Source organism: Thamnophis sirtalis, unplaced genomic scaffold (assembly GCF_051295495.1).
Source record: "Thamnophis sirtalis isolate CommonGarterSnake01/CBP01778 unplaced genomic scaffold, rThaSir2_p1.2 scaffold_2, whole genome shotgun sequence".
NCBI classification, from domain to species: Eukaryota; Metazoa; Chordata; class Lepidosauria; order Squamata; family Natricidae; genus Thamnophis; species Thamnophis sirtalis.
The window spans coordinates 20,713,098-20,731,627 of record NW_028261382.1 but is presented as its reverse complement, the minus strand read 5'-3'; the positions used below and the strand labels follow the sequence as shown (position 1 = coordinate 20,731,627).

At 40.4% G+C, this 18,530-nt stretch overlaps 1 protein-coding gene across 1 annotated transcript in view; it reads left to right on the top strand.

The window, feature by feature from the left end:
* The window catches only part of DENND4A (DENN domain containing 4A), a 92,825-nt gene that overhangs the window by 24,796 nt on the left and 49,499 nt on the right, over nt 1-18,530 (top strand). The window contains exons 5-10 of the mRNA XM_087704376.1: nt 5,968-6,137; nt 8,127-8,353; nt 10,915-10,981; nt 11,927-11,985; nt 14,632-14,776; nt 17,871-18,046. Of these exons, the coding sequence (XP_087560502.1) occupies nt 5,968-6,137; nt 8,127-8,353; nt 10,915-10,981; nt 11,927-11,985; nt 14,632-14,776; nt 17,871-18,046 (844 nt within the window). The remainder of the gene's footprint in view (nt 1-5,967; nt 6,138-8,126; nt 8,354-10,914; nt 10,982-11,926; nt 11,986-14,631; nt 14,777-17,870; nt 18,047-18,530) is intronic.

Below are 18,530 nucleotides of genomic sequence, written 5' to 3'. Positions count from 1 at the left end.
TTTTCATTGTATTCTTTAGCCTCCAGACCCCTTATTATCTTTGTTGCTCTTTCTTGGGTCTCAGAATCTTTTTTGTATCGTGGTGACCAGAACTGTATGGAGTATTCCATACACTAGTTTAGGTTTAGGCTGTCTCAAGTAGCCACTCTTCCCCCAGCAAGGGAATTCTAGGTGTGATATTTCAGGGCCAAGTGTCTTCATAGCTGTTGTTGAGTTTGAAAAGAAAACAAAAGAAAACTTAATTGTGAAACTCTGGAGGCGTACAGGTATAAACAGCTAAGCATAGAAATAGCACTATTTTTTTCCCTACAGAGCCTGCCTGGACAAGCCTGTTGAAATACTTCAGAGATTTCAGTATAGTATGTAATCCACAGAGCAAAATGTCAAACTGCATTTTCTGACTGTGCTCCTGAAAGTAGCACAGTCGAAGTAGCAGCGTTGAACTCATGGGAAAAGTTAGGAGCATCGTAAAAGTAGCTGTGCTGTCTGATACAACCAGTATTTAAAAATTCCTACCTGAACTTAGGACATAGAATTTGTCAACTGGTTTCTCAAAGTATTTTGTATAATGAAATAATGGAACCGCAGCTCCTCCAAGCACTGCAAAGGGAAAAGCGATTCATGTGACACAGATACATTACAGGCGTTTGGAGAGAGGGCAGCATCCAAAATTCCGTTGATTGCATTTTTCAAAGATTTTTATTTGATTGCTAATTTGATTTATTCCATTGATATCCCACCTTTCGGTTCAGTCAACTATTTGAGGCAATCAATTGCAATAAGAAGTACACCAAAATATATTTTAAAAGATACTTTAAAAAAAAAGAATAATATTGAAAAAGATGCAGAACATAGAATGATAGGATTGGAAGGGACCTTGGTCATGAAGGTCTAACCTTAATCTAATCCAAGGATCTCCAAATTTGTCACCTTTTAAGTCTTATTTATTTATTTGTCAAACATGTACAAGATAACAAGAATAGGTATGAACATAAACATGAATAAGGGAAGTAAATACAGATAAATGGGGACAGTAGGACAGGGACAGTAGGCACGCTGGTGCGCTTATGAATGACCCCTTTACGATCCTCTTAGGAATGGGGTGAGATCCACGGTAGACAGTTTGAGGTTGAAGCTGTGGGGGTTTGAGGCTTCAAGTCTTCAAGCTCTGCTGGCTAAGGAATTCTGGGAATTGAAGTCCACAAGTCTAAAACCTAACAAGTTTGGAGACCTCTGATGTAATTCTGTGTCAGGTCTAATCTTCTAATGGGAAGATTTCTGGGAGAATCTTCCTGAGAACTAAGACCAGGAAAAGGCCTTGAATGTAGCTGTCTTGCAGAGCTGAATGTCCCGACAGATTGAGAAAGATTCCCTCTATACATAGTTCTTTGTTAGACTATTTTAATAGCCTTTTCACCCTTTTATTTTGAATTTCTAATAATCTGATAGCTGCATAAGCCACAGTCTTACAGCTGGGTGGCCCTGTTTGGTTGCCAAATAGATACACAGTTTACCACCCACATTTGTTATTAAGAGAATAATGATAGCAGTGTGAAAAATAATGCTAGTCAAAACAATGGAGATTAAGTGGCAGCCATGAAATGAGTACACAGAGATCCAAATATAAAACTCTTAAATCACCAAACCTGAATCCAATTCAACAACGTCTTTAGTAAAAACAAATTATTTTATACTTTTACTTTTTGGATGTATTACTAACAACTAAAGAAGTTGCCCCTGCATTTATTGGTCAATTCATCAGTGAATAACTTCAATAAGCTAACCTTTGTTTTCTGTTTGGTTCCACAAGGGAAATTGGGCTCAATTAATATAACATAAGGCAGGATTTGAAAGCCTGCAGGAAACTTTGCATAGTTTTAGAATAAATTATTCAAAGAGCAGCCTTCTAAAGAGATAAACGAACATAACATCTACCCTGGTCACAGTTGTGATGTCCACAATAATTTTAAAAAAAATTATTCCTTTTTTGAAAGAGTTGGTGGGTTTTTTTTTAGACCTTTGAATGCCATGAATGTAGGCTAAACAGATTCCCAAACAAAAGGAATAAATAAATTGGAGGACATCAAAGGGATGGAAGAAACTTGGCTTGCCAGAAGGATATTTGTCTTGACATGTTAAAAAAAAAACACACATTTAGGAGTCCTAGATAATTACACTGAATATAAGCCAGCGGTGTGATGCAAATGCCAACAAAGCTCATGCAATCTTAGGCTGCTCAGCATAATCTCCAATTAATGAGAAAGAACCACGAAGCATTATATCATGAGAAATAATAATTCCAATTGGATGATAGCAATAGCAATTATACACCGTTCCATATAGAAGTTTATAGCAGAGTTTCCCAATGTTTTGGCTTTGTGGACTGGCGGGGGTGGGAGGGGGAAGAGGGGAAGGGTTCTGCACGAGCGGCATACATAGCTCCATTTGCACAAGCAGTGTGCATGCACGCCTGCTGCGCACTTAAATGGGGAACGCACGTGCATGCTCGCTCATTGCTCGTGCAAGTGCTGATGAGCTCACCAGCCGTTTCTGCGGCCTGCAGCCCGGTTGCAAACCCCACAGGTTGGGGACACCTGATTTATATCTCCTCATTTTACCAACCTTGGAAGGATGGAAGGCTGAGGCAACCTTGAGCAGGTCAAGATCGAACTCCTGGCAGTGAGCACCACAGATATATAGATAGACAGATGAAGCAATAGCAATAGCACTTAGACTTATATACCGCTTCACAGTGCTTTTCCAGCCCTCTCTAAACAGTTTACACAGTCAGCTTCTTGCCCCCAAACAATCTGGGTTCTCATTCTACCCACCTTGGAAGGATGGACGGCTGAGTCAACTTTGAGCCGGTTGGAATCGAACTCCTGGCAGTGGGCAGAGTCAGCCTGTAATACTGCATTCTAATCACTGTGCTGCCATGGCTCATGATGCTCTGATTCTGGTCTTAACCCCTAAAACCGTGATGGCGAACCTATGACAGGCGTGCCCAAAGTGTCACGTGAAGCCATGTTGCCCGGCATGTATGGCCTTGCCTGTTTGTCTTCCACTGCACATGCGTGCACAACGATCAGATGTCTTTCGCGCACAGGAATGCCGAAAAGCAGTGTGCTCATGTGCACTGGCTGATTGTCAGGTGCGCATGCGTGCCAGAACCCAGAAGTTCAGCTTTTCCAGAGCGCGATCCCTTTGCGCGTGTAGCACTGCCAACAACCACCCTGTGCATGTGCGCCTGCCAGCTGAACCTCAGGCTCTCTAGAACCTAGAAGTTTGGCTTTTCTGGAGCGCGGCCCTAACGAGCATGCACGCAACATTTCCACGCGAACTTTTTGCCATTCCCTGTTCAGAAGAACCTGCAGAAACCAAAATGCAGCCAGTCAGAAAAACGAGTGTTTGGAAACCAACAGGAAAAATAGGCGACAGATTTGAATCTATCACAATCTAGATCAGAAAAGGCAAAGGGGAGACATGAAGGCCGTCTCCATGCATCTGAAGTGATGTCATGCAGAAAGAAGCTGGAACAGACTCATTGACTGGTTATTCAGAGGACAGGGTGAGAGCTACACTTCCAGTTTTCAGCCTAACAGAGGCATCGTCTTTGCTCAGATATTTAAGAGTGGATCAGAATGCCTTAGGACCACCTTCAACACAGGAAATGTGGAGACAAATTGCTGGAGTGTCACTTGCCAAGGATGCTCTTAATTGCATCCTGTAGCAGTGAATCAGGTAGCATACATGTTTGTGTAATAAGATAAATGTGGCACATGTTCTTTTGCATGGTGAGTTCGGCTACAGATCTGTTCTGGTGCTGAAGGTTAGATAATTTAAAAGGCTGCCTTGAGAACTATAAATAACAGGCAATCCTCAATTTACAACAGTTCGTTTAATGACCATTCAAAGTTGCAAAGGAACTGAAAAAAAAGCACCATGACCATTTTTTCCATAGTTATAAGCATTGCAGCATCCCTGTGGTCGTGTGATCTAACTTGGCCACTGGTTCATATTTATGACAGTTGCAGTGTCATTTGAACAGATTTTGCCACCTTCTGACAAGCAAAGTCAATGCGGAGCTCCGATTCACTTAACAACCGTGTTACTAACTGCAATGATTCACTTAACAACCGTATTACTAACTGCAATGATTCACTTAACAAGTATGGTTAGAAAGGTTGTAAAATAAGGCAAAGCCCCCTTAACAAATGTCTCCCTTAACAACATAAATTTTGGGCTCAATCGAGGTCGTAAGTTGAGGACTATGTGTAGTGAATAAATAAGTAATGGGAAATTGAGCCACATCGGACTTTGAATTCTCCTCATTTGCTCTAGTTGAAGATGTTTTCAAACATCTACACGGTGTTCAATTTAAAATATTTGAAACACAAATGAATATTCCTGGCACAGTAATTTTGAGTTAGGCTACCTGTTGGATTTGAGTTTTACCTGTTCAGTTTTCCATGAATTTCATTCTCTTAGTGGTCAGAAGAAGCAGGCTATATAGCTTGTGTAGAACAGATACGGTATTATTTCGTGGCTGTGTTTGCACATAGGAAGCTTGGTTAATTTTAAGGTTACTATATTAATTAATCCTGCCACCTGATTTTGCACAACACACTGAATCACAAAGCAACAAACTGTCTTGAGATTGCACCACAATGAACTCATCCACAGAAGATACAACCATTGTTAGAACTAATCAAATTTAGCAAAATAAGAGTCAATTTGAATTGACAAGGGCAGCTACAAGAGCCACGGTGGCGCAGTGGTTAGAGTGCAGCGTGGCAGGCTACTTCTGCTGCCTGCCGGCTGCCTGCAATTTGGCAGTTCGAATCTCACCAGACTCAAGGTTGACTCAGCCTCCCATCCTTCCAAGGTGGGTAAAATGAGGACTCAGATTGTTGAGGGCAAGAGGCTGATTCTGTAAAATGCTTGGAGAGGTCTCTAAAACACTATAAAGCAGTATATAAGACTAAGTGCTATTGCTATAGAAAAATGAACAAACAAAACCAAAGAAATGGTAGGCAAATTCAGCCAAATATTCAAATTGGCCTCTGATTTATTCATTGGGTCTTAATTTTGAATCAGAATGAATTAAAACAATTACTGTTTTCTACAGAATAGAAGGAGTATGGTGGCTCACGAGGTTAGAACCCAGGGCTGATGAACATCAGCCTGGCATTCGAGACCCGTTCTGCTGTGGGTTGGGGTGAGCTCCTGTCGCATGCTCCAGCTTCCGCCAACCCAGCAGTTCAAAAGCGGGCCACAGAGGGTAAATAAATGTGTACCACTTCGGTGTGCAACTTCACAGGGAGCCTCCAACTGGGCATCCCCCGGAGCAACGATGATGTCACCGACAGATTCTTTCACCACGAAAGCCCTTCAGTGCTCCTGGCACTGGAGCCAAGGTGGCGCAGTGGTTAAATGCAGCACTGCAGGCTACTGCTAGATCAGCAGGTCAGCGGTTCAAATCTCACCGGCTCAGGGTTGACTCAGCCTTCCATCCTTCCGAGGTGGGTAAACAACCCAGATTGTTGGGGGCAATATGCTGACTCTCTGTAAACCGCTTAGAGAGGCCTGAAAGGCCTATGAAGCGGTATATAAGTCCACTGCTATTGCTATTGCTATTGCTGGCAGGGAAGTAGAAGTACAGAGAAGTGGAGAAATTGAAAACGTTTTATTTCTATATGCATTAGATTTCACATATGGAGAGGTGCAGTGGCTGTGAGTTCGATCCTAGGTAGAGGCAGGTATTTCTCTCTCTGGGCACACTCAGAATATATCTGCTGAACAAAACTCTGCCTTAGCGACAGGAAAGGCATCCGGCCAGTAATCACTCAGCTCCATCCCCCACAAGGGATTATGGGTCATTAAATGATGCTTAGAGTTCATATATATTTTAGTTTTTTTTCCTTATGTACATAACCTTTGAGTGACACGGAAAATTGCTTCCTCTAGGTCTCATATGCAGATATCCAGAAAAAGACTACGATTCATTTCCTCTGCCAGAGTCAGTCCCTCTTTTTTGTCTGCCAATGGGGGCAACCATTGAATGCTGGCCTTCCAACAGCAAATATCCTCTCCCAGTGTTTTCTACGTTTGTGCTCACTGGAGCCTCAGCTGAAAAGGTATGATCAATTGATCCTCAAATGTCATTTCGGTATCCATGGAGATTCTCAGTCATCCAGGTTCTGGTTGTCCCCAAGGTGCTTTTTTCCAGAGGCAGCTGGGCTTCCTTTGTTTTTCTTTGAAGATGTTTCGCTTCTCGTCCAAGAAGCTTCTTCTCCAGGCATTTGCATCCTTTTAGAGCAGCGGGTCTCAACTTTCCTAATGCCGCGACCCTTTAATACAGTTCCTCATGTTGTGGTGACCCCCAACCATCAAATTATTTTATGTTTTCCATTTTTTTTTGAAAATATGTGTTTTCCGATAGTTTTAGGCGACCCCTGTGAAAGGGTTGTTCGACCTCCAAAGGGGTCCTGACCCACAGGTTGAGAACCACTGTTTTAGAGGGTCGCTGAGGCCACTTGGAGGTTTATCTGTAGTCCTCGGTGTCACCTGAGTTGGTGCTCCTGGTTCCTGTAGTCTGCATTTTTTTTTCTGGAAATCCATTCCTACTCCCACACTATTCCAAGTGTCTTCTTCCCAAATTGTGTAGCTAAAGGTCTGTAGAGATTCTCAGTCACGCAGGTCCTGGTTGTCCCAAAGGTGCTTTTTCAGGAGGCAACTGGACTTTTGTGTTTTTTCTTTGAAGACATTTAGCTTCTCATCCAAGAAGTTTCTTCAGCTCTGAGTGGTTGGTGGAGAAATGGAAGGATTTATACTCCTTGCAGACAGCTGGTCATTTGCATCCTTTTTATAGAGACATTGAGGCCACTTGGAGGTTTATCTCTGTCCTCAAGGTCACCTGAATGGTGCAAATGGGTGTGAAGCAGTGGTAAAATTCAATTTTTTTTACTACAGGTTCTGTGGGCGTGGCAGGGGAAGGATACTGTAAAATCCCCATTGCCACCCCACTCTGGGGCCAACCAGAGGTGGCATTTGCTGATTCTTTGAACTACTCAAAATTTCTGCTGGATTTCACTCGTATTTATGACGGGATCATGTCATCCCCTTTTGCCACCTTCTTGACGAGCAAAGTTAAGGGGAAAGCCAGATTCACTTAACGACCATGTTATTATGTTTACAACTGCAGCAATTTACAGAACAACAGTGGTAAAAAGGTCATAAAATGGGGCAAAATTCACTTAATAGCTTTCTTGCTTAACAACAGAAAGTTTGGACTCGGTCATAAGTCAGAGGACTATCTGAATACTGAAACATCCTTACACATTTTGAGTTTGTCAGTCTGTCCGAATCGTTGCCAAAACAATTTGCTTCTTCAGTTTGGGTGACAAGAGGATTGCTCTCTGCTGTCTGTTTGAGCAGGAGCAATTTTACAAAATGTAGAAGGAAATGTGATTATAGCATTTTGTTGCTAGAATTGCTTTTCAGCCTGGAAATTCAGCCTGGAAATAAGAAGACATTTTCTGACAATGAGAACAATCAACCGATGGAACGGAAGTTGCCTTCAGAAGTTGTGGGAGCTCCATCACTGGAAGCTTTCAAGAAGAGACTGGGCTGCCATCTGTCAGAAATGATATAGGGTCTCCTGCTTGGGTGGGGGGTTGGACTAAGTGACCTACAAGATCCCTTTCAACTCGGTTAATCTGTACCTAACTTTTCTTCCTGGAAATGAGGAGGTCCTATTTCTTCCACCACCACCCCCAAATTTCTTCCAGATTAATTTTTGATGGAAGGGCACTGGATTCTATCCAAAGTCTTGAAAAAAGTAAGAAAGGAGAGACTCATTGGGATCCATCCTTAGATTAACAATTGCTCTTTGAAAAGTGATGCCTTTGCCGGCTGCTATACCACTACATGTGCGCAAGCAGATTTTGGCCAGAGCTTATTTTTATTTTCCCAGGTTCCTAAAAACCACATTTGGAATGTTTACAGCAGATGTGCCTTACATTTTGAGTGTTGCCCATGGCAGATCTATTTGAATGTCTTAGGCCTGAAGGAAATCCTTGGCAGATGCAGCATGTCACTTAAATGAAATCTACTGTCACTTACAGGTCTATGGTGCTGCTATTCAATTCTACGAAACGTACTCCGAGGAAAACCTGACAGAAAAACAGAAGGCTCAACTGGGCTTCATGGCCCTGCCCAGCTCCAAAACCGTTCAGACGAACAAGTGCATCTGCCTACTATCCCACTGGCCATTCTTTGACGCCTTCAAGAAATTCCTCACTTTTCTTTACCGCTATTCAATATCTGGTCCACACGTCCTTCCTATTGAGAAGTAAGTTGGAGGGGTATTTTGTGCTCCACACATCATTGGAATACATAATTTTTTTAAAAAATATATTTTTTAATTTTTTTAAAACAAAAAAAAAACAAAACAACACATACAAAAAACTTTCCTCAATTTTGTCAAGCATGTCTTTTGGTTACAAGCTTTTGTGCATCAGTTTTTACAATTAGAAATAAGATCACTGGTTGTCCATCAAACATAACTAAATACATCGCTATCATTGAGCATTATGTGTTCAGGTTACCATTAATATTCCTTCATTTCAAACAAACCTTATTTCCTTAAATCCTTAATTATCTATTAAGTAACAATAAATCTTTATAAGATTATAAAATCACCTATCTCTATCTATTGGCCTTACAAAAATAAAATTCCCATCAACTCATATTGTACATCATTACTTTCAGTTAACCACAATGTCACCAATCATCCATAAAGTATACAATACTTATAGTGTGACATATTCAACTCCAGAAATAATTTTCCATTGTTAATCCAAATAGTTATGAGTATTTCAATTCATGTATGTATCAATTATTCATTACATCATCATTAGTCCATTTAACATATAAAAATCTTTCCAGTATAATGTGATCACTACTTACAATTATACATAACGTTCAAATCATCCCACTCTTATACATTAGATTCATTATTGTCCTTTATATATCATATGATCAAGTACTCTATTTCATAGAAACAAACTTTCATAGCAATGACTATGACTTTCTAGTAATACGTAGATAAACAATTTCATTTCCAGGTTTTTTTGTCTAACCATTGGCAAAAGAAATCCCATACATAATTTTGATCTTTTCAATGGGAAGGGCATTTGAGCCAGCCTATGCTCTTGGTAACTGGTGCAAGCCTTCCTGGCGTTGTCCTCAAATCCTGTCCCCTCCTCAAATTTGGTCATTCTTTTTTTCCCCTTTCCTGGTCTGCTGCAATGCAAACTTGATAGTGTGACCCTCCAGGCTCCGTTTCCACTGGCAGAGGGCTAGCAAAACAAACTAAAAGCAGAACAAAACAAAAGCATTTGAGCATGCAAGAAGGGACAGGAAAGGAGAAAGGAAGAGAGGGAAGTCAAAGAAAACAAAGGGAAGATGAGAAGAGAGCAAGGAAGGAAAAAGAAGGAAAGAGGGGAAGGAAGAAGAAAGGGAAGGAAGAGGGAAGGAAGGAAGGAAGGAAGGAAGGAAGGAAGGAAGGAAGGAAGGAGAGAGATTATAATGAGGGTGTCTGAGGGAAGTCCTGTCTCAGCACTTTGCCACCACAGGCGCCCCCGACATGAGTGACATTGAGCTGATCACACCTACCCTGGCCATGCCCACCCCGGCCCCCAGAGGTCAAACATAGTCCTAATTTGGTCCTCAGTGAAATCGTGTTTGACATCCCTGCTCTAGGGATAGCTTCCAGGGTAGCGGTGGGGAGACACAGCTCAACAATGATACAATGACCTCTATGTTGGCCATAGGAAAGGAAATATCTGACTTTTTTGCCATTGCTTTCTAGAATTGGGGGACAAGTAGAGGTTTAATCTATCCATTTTATATTTAACTGCTGTTATAAAAAGCCAACATCTAGAAACAAGATCTCTTGTGTGTATTTCAGCTGCAAATATTGACGGAATGCATTCTGGCCATAGCCGAGTCCTCCTGTTTTCTTTTCACATGATCGATGATACCATAATGTGTTTGTGCAAAGTGTTTGACCAAAATTCTTCAGTTTATTCTTTATGACTCATCAAAAGTACACTTGGGGGTGTTTGTTCCCCAGCTTGTCTCCTCAGCTGTGCTTGCAACTGAGATCTTACTACAGTACATTGGCCAGAGTTTAGCTTTCTGTCTGAATCTATGGATGGATGGATGGAGGGAGGGAGGGAGGGAGACAGAAAGAGATGATAGATAGATAGATGGATGGATGGATGGATGGATGGATGGATGGATGGATGGATGGATGGATAGATAGATAGATAGATAGATAGATAGATAGAATGGAGAGAGAGAGAGAGAGAGAGAGAAAGACAGAGAGACACGATGGATGGATGGATGGATGGATAGATGATGGGTGGATAGATATGAGAGATAGAGAAAGATATGATAGAGGAGAGATGATAGATATATGGATGGATGGTTAGATAGATGATGGATGGATGGATGGATGGATAGATAGATATGATGGAGGGAGGGAGGGAGACAGAGAGATGATAGATATGTAGGTAGATAGATAGATAGGATGGATGGATGGAGGGGGAGAGAGACAGACAGACCGATTGGATGGATGGATGGATGGATGGATGGATGGATGATGGATGGATAGATATGAGAGATAGAAAGCGATATGATAGAGAGAGGATGGATGGATGGATGATGGATGGATGAATAGATAGATATGATAGATAGATAGATAGATAGATAGATAGATAGATAGATAGATAGATCCCTGCTTAGTTTCATATGGTTTTAATCTTTGCAAGCAATAAACCAAGAATATTCTCTTAGCTTGCTGATTTATTTATTTTTCTTAAGACAAAGTCCTTATTCCCTCCTTAGGCATATTTCCCATTTTATGCACAAGGTTCCTTTTCCATCTCCACAAAGACCAAGGATTTTAGTTCAGGTAAGTGCACATTTATTCCATTCGGTTCATATGTTTGTTCAGACGAGTAGGTTCCACTAAAAAAAATAAAAGTCGTAAAAATGTTACAGACGTGGAGCTGCAAATTTGCTACTCGACACTGGAAGTTATCAAGAAATGTGTATGTCACTCTTTTTATGTTACAAGGATGCTTATTTGTCAGATTATCTACTTTTTAAATATATCTAGGCCTGGGAGCTGTTGATAAAAGAAAACGATTGGCTTTTTCTAAATGTTATCGTTATAAAATAAAGCTAGAGTATCGGATACTAATTTTTAAAAAATCCCATTTGATAGAAATTTGGCATGTTAAATCTGTCCACCAATAAATATTTCTGGATCCCTTTTTGAAAAACAAACCTCAAACACATTTGATATAGAATTCAATTCTATTTTCAAACTTTCTTAGGCCCTACCCAAAAATATATGCCTTTTTTGCTATTTTAAATCATTTTACAATTCAATTTGATTGATGGAAACTTTCCCTTTACGAAAATCAATTCTGTATTAAAGTTTAAAAGCTGCAATAAATGTGATGTGGGAGGTGAATTACAAAAAAGACATCTGGCACTTTTTTAAATATTCAGCCTGCATATTTTTTCTGGGCACTCCCTGGGTTTTTTTTTTTGCGGGGGAGGGGGGGGAGGACATCTGTAATAAATTATTTAAGCAGTTTTATAGCATTTGCAAGCAAATAGAAGCCCTTGAAGCTGCTTGAGATTCTGGAGTCAAACCATAATATCTATTTCACGCTAATATATATACTTTAAAAAAAAACATTAGAGATCTGCATATTTAACCATCATGTTTTCAAGCTTACAGCAACGGTATTAATTCTGTGACAGCAATATGTTTTCTAGACAAACAAATTGCTTTAGATTTAAATCTTCAGGTAAATATAAAAACCATGCTTTTATTGTTTTATAGCTATCACCCCATGATAATCTGATTCTTAGTCAGCCCATATCATCACCTCTACCGCTGAGGCAAGTAAAATATATATGTGTGTGTCTATATATGTGTGTGCTGTTATGTGAAGGATGAACAACCAATTTAGAAATTAATGAAGAAGCCAACAGATGTGTGTGTGTGTGTGTGTGTGTGTGTGTGTGTGTGTGTGTGTGTTTGTGTTTTCATAGATTTTCATGGGCATAGGTATGCAGGTCTTGGCATATTCGGTCTTTTCCCGTGTAAGATTGAAGATGACGAGTGTGACCTCATCGAAACGTCTCCAAGATACTGTCAATCTTACATGGGAATATGTGTGTGTGTGTGTGTGTGTGTGTGTGTGTGTGTGTGTGTGTGTGTGTGTGTTTTCGTAAATTTTCACGGGTGTAGGTATGCTAGTCTTGTTGTACATGGGTCTTTTCCCATGTAAGATTGAGATTGTCTTGGCAACGTTTCGGCAAGGTCCCACTCACCATTTTCAGGTCGTTACAACACAAAAGAAAAACGGACACAGAGCCAGCACCTCAGCCACACAGGATGATATGAAACAGCCCACCAATCTACAAACATCAACTCCAACTTCCAATCAGGATGCAACTACACAGCCAATCAACCCACTTACAGCAACAAAGCCAGCACTTCACATCTACCCACCAAGATTTATAGAAAGACGACAGTTCCGACCACGCCTTACTCGCAACAAGCACGAAGCCGAAAACACCAGCCTGAAGATAGCAAGTGAGACCTTGCCAAAACGTTGCCAAGACAATCTCAATCTTACACGGGAAAAGACCCGAATGAATGAATTTGTTTCCTCTCTAATTCTTAAAGGTTGAGATAAGGAAAACAAGACAGAAAAAGAAATCTCTATTAAAAATAACCCACTTAAAAGCAGGAACTTTACACTACGGGTTTCCTTTTAGTTGCACCTGGATTTATCTTGCTTTTTCACCCCTGCTTACTCAGGCAGCCCTCATATACAGGTAGTCCTCAACTTATGACGACTGTCAGTGAGATAGTTGCTAAGCAAGACAGTTGTTAAGTGAGTTTCACCTTAGTTTATGACCTTTCTTGCCACAGTTGTTAAATAAATCACTGCAGTTGTTAAATCAGTCACACGGTTGTTAAATGAATCTGGATTCCCCATTGACTAGACTTGTTAGAAAGCCACAAAAGATGATAACATGACCCTGTAACATAGCAACCGTCATCAATACATGTCAGTTGCCATGTGTATTTTGATCACGTGACAGTGAGGATACTGCAATAGTCATAATTTTAACTTAACAATCATTCATTTAGTGACCATTCAGAATTACAGCAGCACTAAAAAACCTGACATGACCGTTGGTTTTTTTTTGCACTTAATGATGTTTGCAACGTGATAAAAATTCAGTCACGTGATCAAAATTCGGCCGCTTGGCAACCCACCTTTATGATGGTTGCAGTGTCCTGGAGTCACATGATCCCCTTTTGTGACCTTCTGACAAGCCCCATCAATGGGGAAGCCAGATTCACTTAACAACCAATGGTGTGATTCACTTAATAAGTGCAGTGATTCACTTAACCGGCAAGAAAGGTTGTAAAATGGGGCAAAGTTCAGTTAAAGTCTAAGGTAGCAACAGAAATGTTGGGCTCAATTGTGGTCGTAAATCGAGTACATGTACTGTACTTTATTGCAGTGTTTCCCAACGTTGGCCATTTCTAGGGTAGGGACTTCAATTGCCAGAATTCTTCTTGATGGCTATGCTGGCAGTGGAATTCTGGGAATTGAAGTCCACAATCTCAAAATGGCCGACGATGGGAAACGCTGCTTTGCTGTTTCTGGTTTGTTTCATTTTGTGGTAGATTATTCATAGCTGAAAGATTGGGGCAGTTGACAGATGTATTAAGAAAGCCAATAAATAAATAAACCTTTTTGAAAAAACTGTTTCTGGTTTGTGGTTTTTCTCCAGGCAAGGAGGTCAAACACACCAAAAATAGGAGGTGGGACTTTGCAGTCAAGCTGAGGAAACCAGTCAAAGCTAGATGATAATTTGTTCTTGATTTATGAAGTTATTGAAAGCAGGAAAGAATGAAACCAGATTCAGAAAATGTGAGAAGGGTTACCTGCAGGGCCAATTCACTCAGGGATGCGCTGTGCGGGCATGCGCACAAATGCACGGTGCAACAAAAATTGCTCTGCGCATGCGCAGAAGGCAAAAACAAGATGGCGCTGCCTATGGCGCCACCCAGAGAATTGGTTTTGGGGCGTGGCAGGCCTGGGTCACTGCCGGTTCCAGCACCCCAAGCCGCCACCAGCAACCCTGGTTCCAGCAACCAAGCCGGTTCAGACCGGTTCAACCAAACCGGTCCACCTCTGATTCCATGTCTTGTTTGTTTGCTCTTGAATGGCTTGTTTGCCATGAACAAAGTCCATTTCTGGCTGGACTGTATGCAAATGTTAATTTACAAACTTCACTCTACAACTTTATTTAAAAGTTAATGCCGCGCCAAAGGGGAAACTGCTTTTTTATTCTATTCTGTGCTGTGTAATTTTAGCCTTACTCAGACTAGTAATCGAATACCCTTATGCTGAGTCATTCGATGCTGGGCTAACATTGGGGAGAAAATGTGGTTCAGTTCCTGGAAAAAAGGATGCCATTTGTAGTATTTATTTCTGTTCCTTTTTCTTTGATTAGTAGCGGAGGGAAGTTTTCTGCTCTTCTGCAGAATCTGGGACCTGAGAATGCTGTAAATCTCCTAGTCTTCGCGGTGACAGAACATAAAATCCTCATCCACTCTTTACGCCCTTCTGTCCTCACCAGCGTAACTGAAGCCCTGGTCTCTGTAAGTTGTAAGAATTTCTCAAACAAGTATTTTCAAATTAAGATAAACAGAAAAGGAGGCTTCAGAGAAGCTTCCTGAAGGCTCCGGAGGGCGAAAAACAGCCCTATGGGCAAACTGGAAGTCTGTTCCCAAACTTCTGGTTTGTGCGTTGGGTTGTTTTTCACCCTCCAGAGCCTTCAAGGAATCCTCTGGAGGGCGAAAAATGGCCTTAAAGGAAGCCGAAGTCAGCTGGCCAATACCACATGCACACTGAAGCTGACAGGACAACATCTCGAGTGCCCTAACAAATGGCTCCGTGTGTCACCTTTGGCACGCGTGCCATAGGTTCACCATCACGGGTATAGGGTCTCTACTTGAGCAGGGAGTTGGACCAGAAGACCTCCAAGGTCCCTTCCAGCTCTGTCATTCTGATGTTCTGGTTCTGATGTTCTGATGGGCCTTTGCTCCCTTGTCTAGGATCCAGAGCTGTTTGCAAAATTCTTCAGCTCGGGGGTTTTAGAGTGCTTTGCTCAATACCAGCTGCAGATCAAACTGAGCAGGAGGTTTGAACACCATTAGTGGAGCAGGTGGGAAGGCCAATTGTTCAAAGAAATGAAGTCAAAAATTCCACTGAGCTAGCACAAGCCCCTCCTGCCCTCCACTTCACGCTGAGTGTCATGTTTTAAACATTTTATTTGTTCTGCTTTCACCTCCTGAGGATGTTTGTACAGATGGCTACGGAGCCGTATTATTCATCTAGCTCAGATCATTTGCACAGCTTTGTCAAAGGTTCTTCTCCATTCCGTACAGATTAACAGAGATAAATAAAACATCCTTTTGTTGATGGAAAAGGGAGGTATAAATCTAATATATAGAATAGAATATTATTAGAATACAATAGAAAATAGAATAGAATAGAAATGGAATAGAATAGAATAGAGCCGTATTATTCATCTAGCTCAGATCATTTGCACAGTCCTTGTCAAAGGTTCTTCTCCATTTCGTACAAATTAACAGATAAATAAAAGGGAGGTATAAATCTAATGAATAGAATAGAATAGAATGACAGAATTGGAAGGGATCTTGGAGATCTTCTAGTTCAACCCCCTGCCTAGGCAGGAAATCCTACTTCACATCAGACAAATGGTTATCCAACATCTTCTTTAAAACTTCCAGTGTTGGGGCATTCACAACTTCTGGAGGCAAGCTGTTCCACTGATTAATTGTTCTCGCTGTCAGGAAATTCCTCCTTAGTTCTAAGTTGCTTCTGTCCTTGGTTAGTTTCCACCCATTGCTTCTTGTTCTACTCAGATGCTTTGGAGAATAGTTTGACTCCCTCTTCTTTGTGGCAGCCCCTGAGATATTGGAAGACTGCTATCATGTCTCCCCTAGTCCTTCTTTTCATTAAACTAGACATACCCAGTTCCTGCAACCGTTCTTCATATGTTTTAGCCTCCGGTCCCCTAATCATCTTTGTTGCTCTTCTCTGCACACTTTCTAGAGTGCAGAGAAGAGCACTTTAATATAGATATGTCAATAAATAATCATGGGTTATTATTAATACTATTATTTCAAGCAGTTTATTGATGAAAATTTCCCAACTGTATCTATCCATTGGCTTAATTAATATTTCAAAAGAAAGGAATGGCTACTTTCAATAATGATGTGCAAGTATTGAAAGTAGAACATGGTTCGTGAATGTTCCCTTTTCTTCCAAGGCAGACAGCTTTTCTTTTGTCAAGAAACATCTTTTTCCAGGATAATAATATGCTAGTCCTCATGGAGGATCAAGCAGAATCAGACAGATTCTGCTTTATTTCAGTCATGGACCAATAAGTACAATCAATAAAATGAACATTCCAATATTATCTCCTAATAACAAGAATGCATAGATCCTTTGAGATGCGTATAGTCTGAAACCTTCTTTTTCTTCTGCAAAACATTCCAAAGGTGCTTTTTCAAAAGGCAACTGGACTTAGTTTTTCCTTGAAGACCTTTTGCTTCTCATCCAAGAAGCTTTTCTTGTTCTGACTGAAGGTCAGGTCAGAACTGAAGAAGCTTCTTGGAAGAGAAGTGAAACATCTTTGTGGAAAAACTAAGAAAGTCCAATTGCTCAAGTCAAAAAGAAAAAAGAAGCATAACAATTAAAGTATTAAAGTGGGCATGAGATGATGGATAGATGATTTTTCATTTTTGGTGTTATTTTGATTGGCTTCTCTTTTCCTCTCTCTTTTCTTTTTTTATGTGGGTAGGTGACATGATTAGAAGCTAATCTAATCTTTCTTCAGTAGGATAGAAAGAAAATGTTTTTTAACAAAAGATGACATGATTAAAAGTTAGAATAAGAGATAGAAATAAGAGAAAAGGGGAATATGGTGCATATACTTTTAATAATAATATTATTATTTTAATTATTATTCATTTTAATAATAAAATAAGAGCAATAATAAGAAAAAAACATGGAATAATTGAATAATGACAGATTGCATATAAATATGTATTACTATTAGAAATATATATATTGGTTTAAAATAATAACTATGACTAATTCTATTAGTTTTATTTGTATTCGAATCAGGGCTGGGTTCCTGTACCAGTTGGTACCGATTTGCTTTGCGTTGCTCGTGCATGCGCAGTTGACTGAAATTTGTTCTGTGCATGTGCAGAAACATGTCGGCAACGGCAGAAAAGACCAGGGGACCTATTTGGGGGCATGGCCAGCCTGGCTCGCTGCTGGTTCTGCAACCCAGGCCAGATCACCACTACTGGTTTGGCCGAACTGGGAGCAACCCACCTCTGATTGGAATGTATGACACCCAGGTGCCACATTGTTCACGCATTGATATGGTTGTACAAAAAAAAAAAAAAAAAACTTTAAAAAAGAAAAGAAAGTCCAATTGCCTTTTGAAAAAGCACCTTTGTGACCTGGATGAGAATCTTCATAGACATTGATTAGAACGTATTCTTTTGGGACTCACAGAACTCTTGGTCAAGGTCTAAATCATCTCTTTGGGTGGGTTGAAATGAGTTCAAGAGTTACAGACTGTCCACCCTATTTTTCTTGAAGCACATCTAGCTATCTGCATTCAACATGTTTGTTCTTCTCTTTTGAAAGATGATCTTTCCTTTCCACTGGCCATGCCCGTACATTCCTCTCTGCCCTCTAGCCCTGGCTGATGTTCTGAGCGCACCGTGTCCATTCATAGTGGGAATTGATTCCAGATATTTTGATCTTTATGACCCACCGCCAGATGTTAGCTGTGTTGACCTAGATACAAACACCATTTCACAGTAAGTATTTGGAGAGCTTCGTTTCCTTGCTTTTTTGATCATATGTAATTCAGGGGGCAGCAGACTTTTAAATTAATTTTCCTAGGTTTGCTAAATTATTTATCAGAGAAGGGAATGAAAGGGTCCGTTCACATTTGCACGGATGTCCCTTGTTTACTGAGCAGTAGAAAAACATACAGTTGAATCTGTAAATTGATTCCGCTAAAAACATTGTTTTGAAGATAAGCATTTAATCCTTGGATATTAGATATCTCACAGAGGCAAATTACATTTAGTAAATATAATTATTTAGCATGTGCTTGTAATCTATTTCATGTTGTTGCAATAGCCTTGTAAAATAAACTGGCATTAGTTTTAAACTGGGAAGCAAGATTAAGAGAATAATTGGCCCTTTACCTAATAAATTTCATGCTGAACTAGAAATAGAGGAGAAACGTTCATGTAAGGACTATTATCTGTTTGTTTTCTTTTATTGCCTTGCTTT